Source organism: Plectropomus leopardus, unplaced genomic scaffold (genome assembly GCF_008729295.1).
Source record: "Plectropomus leopardus isolate mb unplaced genomic scaffold, YSFRI_Pleo_2.0 unplaced_scaffold16702, whole genome shotgun sequence".
In the NCBI taxonomy this organism is placed as follows: domain Eukaryota; kingdom Metazoa; phylum Chordata; class Actinopteri; order Perciformes; family Serranidae; genus Plectropomus; species Plectropomus leopardus.
In genome coordinates this window covers 1-2,356 of record NW_024617947.1, presented here as the reverse complement: position 1 = coordinate 2,356, position 2,356 = coordinate 1, and the positions used below count along the sequence as shown (strand labels likewise).

The 2,356-nt window shown below is 43.0% G+C and overlaps 1 protein-coding gene across 1 annotated transcript; it reads left to right on the top strand.

The window, feature by feature from the left end:
* Positions 1 to 544: 544 nt before the first annotated feature.
* On the top strand, positions 545 to 1,932 carry LOC121964684 (voltage-dependent anion-selective channel protein 2-like; the record flags this gene model as incomplete). Its single annotated transcript, XM_042514882.1, has 3 exons — positions 545 to 697; positions 789 to 841; positions 1,641 to 1,932. Coding segments are annotated over 3 exons (432 nt in total), but the record flags the coding sequence as incomplete, so codon positions are not given.
* Between the last annotated feature and the right edge of the window lie 424 nt (positions 1,933 to 2,356).

Below are 2,356 nucleotides of genomic sequence, written 5' to 3'. Positions count from 1 at the left end.
CCCTCATGCTTGGATCTGTAATTTGAATCCTGTGCAGGAAAGGCGAACTTCACCCCTGACAATTAAAACTACTATATCGACAAGATAAATTACATTATTAGGGTAACTTGTGTATTTTCAGCCTGGATCCTGTTTTCTGATGTTTTGTGTCGAGGTGACATTTGGAGAACAACAGTTTTTTGATATTCTTTCTGTGTTTTATAACTTTAGATTGGCAAAGGGGGTGAGTAGATGATGACTGAATTTTGTATTTTTGGCAGAACTAAACTTTAAACAAGCCTAACTTTCAGCTTTAATATAAATGGGCGAGTTATAGAAAAGATCGCCCCTCTGCAGTCGTCATTGATGTTGAAAACTGTGGCGCGCTGACGGACATCTGCTGTAGCAATACACCGACTGTGGATAAACACCTCATACAGACACACTGGAGCAGATCAAACTACCCCTACAACATCTGATATCTTTTTTTGCACAGTCTTTGGATTTTCTCTGATAATCTGTCTGACTGACTCTGACGTACTCGTAACTTTTCGTCGTCTGTCAGGAGTTCAACACGTCCGGCTCCAGTAACACAGACACAGGGAAGGCTGCAGGGAGCCTGGAGACCAAATACAAGATGAAGGAGCTGGGCCTCAGCTTCAACCAGAAGTGGAACACAGATAACACGCTGGCCACCGAGGTCACCGTGGAGGACCAGGTACGTGCTCACGTCAGGTGTTCATTTTGGGTTTCGCAAACTGATAAAAACGGCGTTGTTTAACAGTGAAATGTGGTTACTTTACCTACAGCTGACTCAAGGACTGAAGATCGCCTTGGACACGTCTTTTGTACCAAACACAGGGTGAGACTTTGTTTTTTTGTGTGAATCGGTGATATGATGCCGTGTTGGATTACATGAAACGTTACGTAAGAAGTTCAAACTGTGGGTCGGGTCTGACGGTGCACTCAAAGTCAGAAAACAGCGGAAGAAACGCGCTAAAGAGCCTCCACGTTTCTGTTCTTTTTGTTAATAATTAGCTGTTATTTGATTTTTTTTCTTTTCCTAAACTACATTCAAAGATTAGATTCATGTTTCACCTAATTTGGAAAAGACTCACAAATATTTTTCCTGAGTAATTTCGTTTTTATCAACAAACAGGAGGAAATAGTGGACGATTTTGGGACTATTTTCAGTGGTGGATTAATCCACATTTGATGCTCTAGTGCAGTGATCGTCAGTTTACAGTGTGAGGGCCAAATCTGGCCCGTGGAAATTCCTAGAAATGTCCTAAAATCCAAGAAACATCTTAAAATCCCAGAAATGTGGTAAAATCAGGGAAATGTCCTAAAATCCCAGAAGTTTCCTGAACCCCAAGTAAAGTCCTAAAATCTGGGAAACCTCTTAAAAATCATCCTAAAATCTTACAAATGTACTGAAACCCAATAAATGTCATAAATCGTACAAAAGTCCTAAAATACCAGAACCATCCTAAAATCAAAGAAAAGTGCTAAAATCTGAGAATTATCCTAAAATCCTGCGACTGACCTCTGACCTCTGACCTCCTGTCATTTCACAAAAGTGTCCCTGCTCTAATAAGTGTCCCTGCTCTAATAAGTGTCCCTGCTCTAATAAGTGTCCCCGCTTTAAATGTGTGTTTCAGTAAGAAGAGCGGAAAGCTGAAGACGGGCTACAAGCGTGACTATGTGAACCTGGGCTGCGACGTCGACTTCGAGGGTCCCATCATCCACGCCGCCGCGGTGCTGGGCTACGAGGGCTGGCTCGCCGGCTACCAGATGGCCTTCGACACGGCCAAATCCAAACTGGCCCAGAACAACTTCGCCCTGGGATACAGGGCCGGAGACTTCCAGCTGCACACCAACGTGTGAGTGCTGCGCTCCTCTGTGGATCTGCAGGGAGCTGTGAAAAAAAACAACGCCAGAATCAGAGTTTTACTTTTGCAACGTTCGGCAGAAATCATGACGAACACTTGAAAAGACTCGACGCAGAGATAAAGTGCATTCACAGGCCCGTTAGCCGGGAGGTCGTTCTTCGGATTTCTGCGTATTCATGAGTTTTTAAGTCAAAATGCAGAAACAACATGAAGCTAACAAATAAGACGTTTATGCTGTAATAGTTCGAAGCTCAAATATGATTTTATGTGATTTAACGATCCAAAACAGTTTTTCGCCCCCAATTCGAGTAATTTAATACAGAGTATCTGTGGATACCGAGTCCCGATCCCAAACCTCTATTTTCTCCACACGAGGTGCCAGAGAGCATAAAACAGCATCAAAATACAGCTTGTTTTCCAAAAAAAGTACCAGTGAGGATCCCTGCACCTAGCTAAGACCCTAATGTCCTAAAATCCTAGAAATG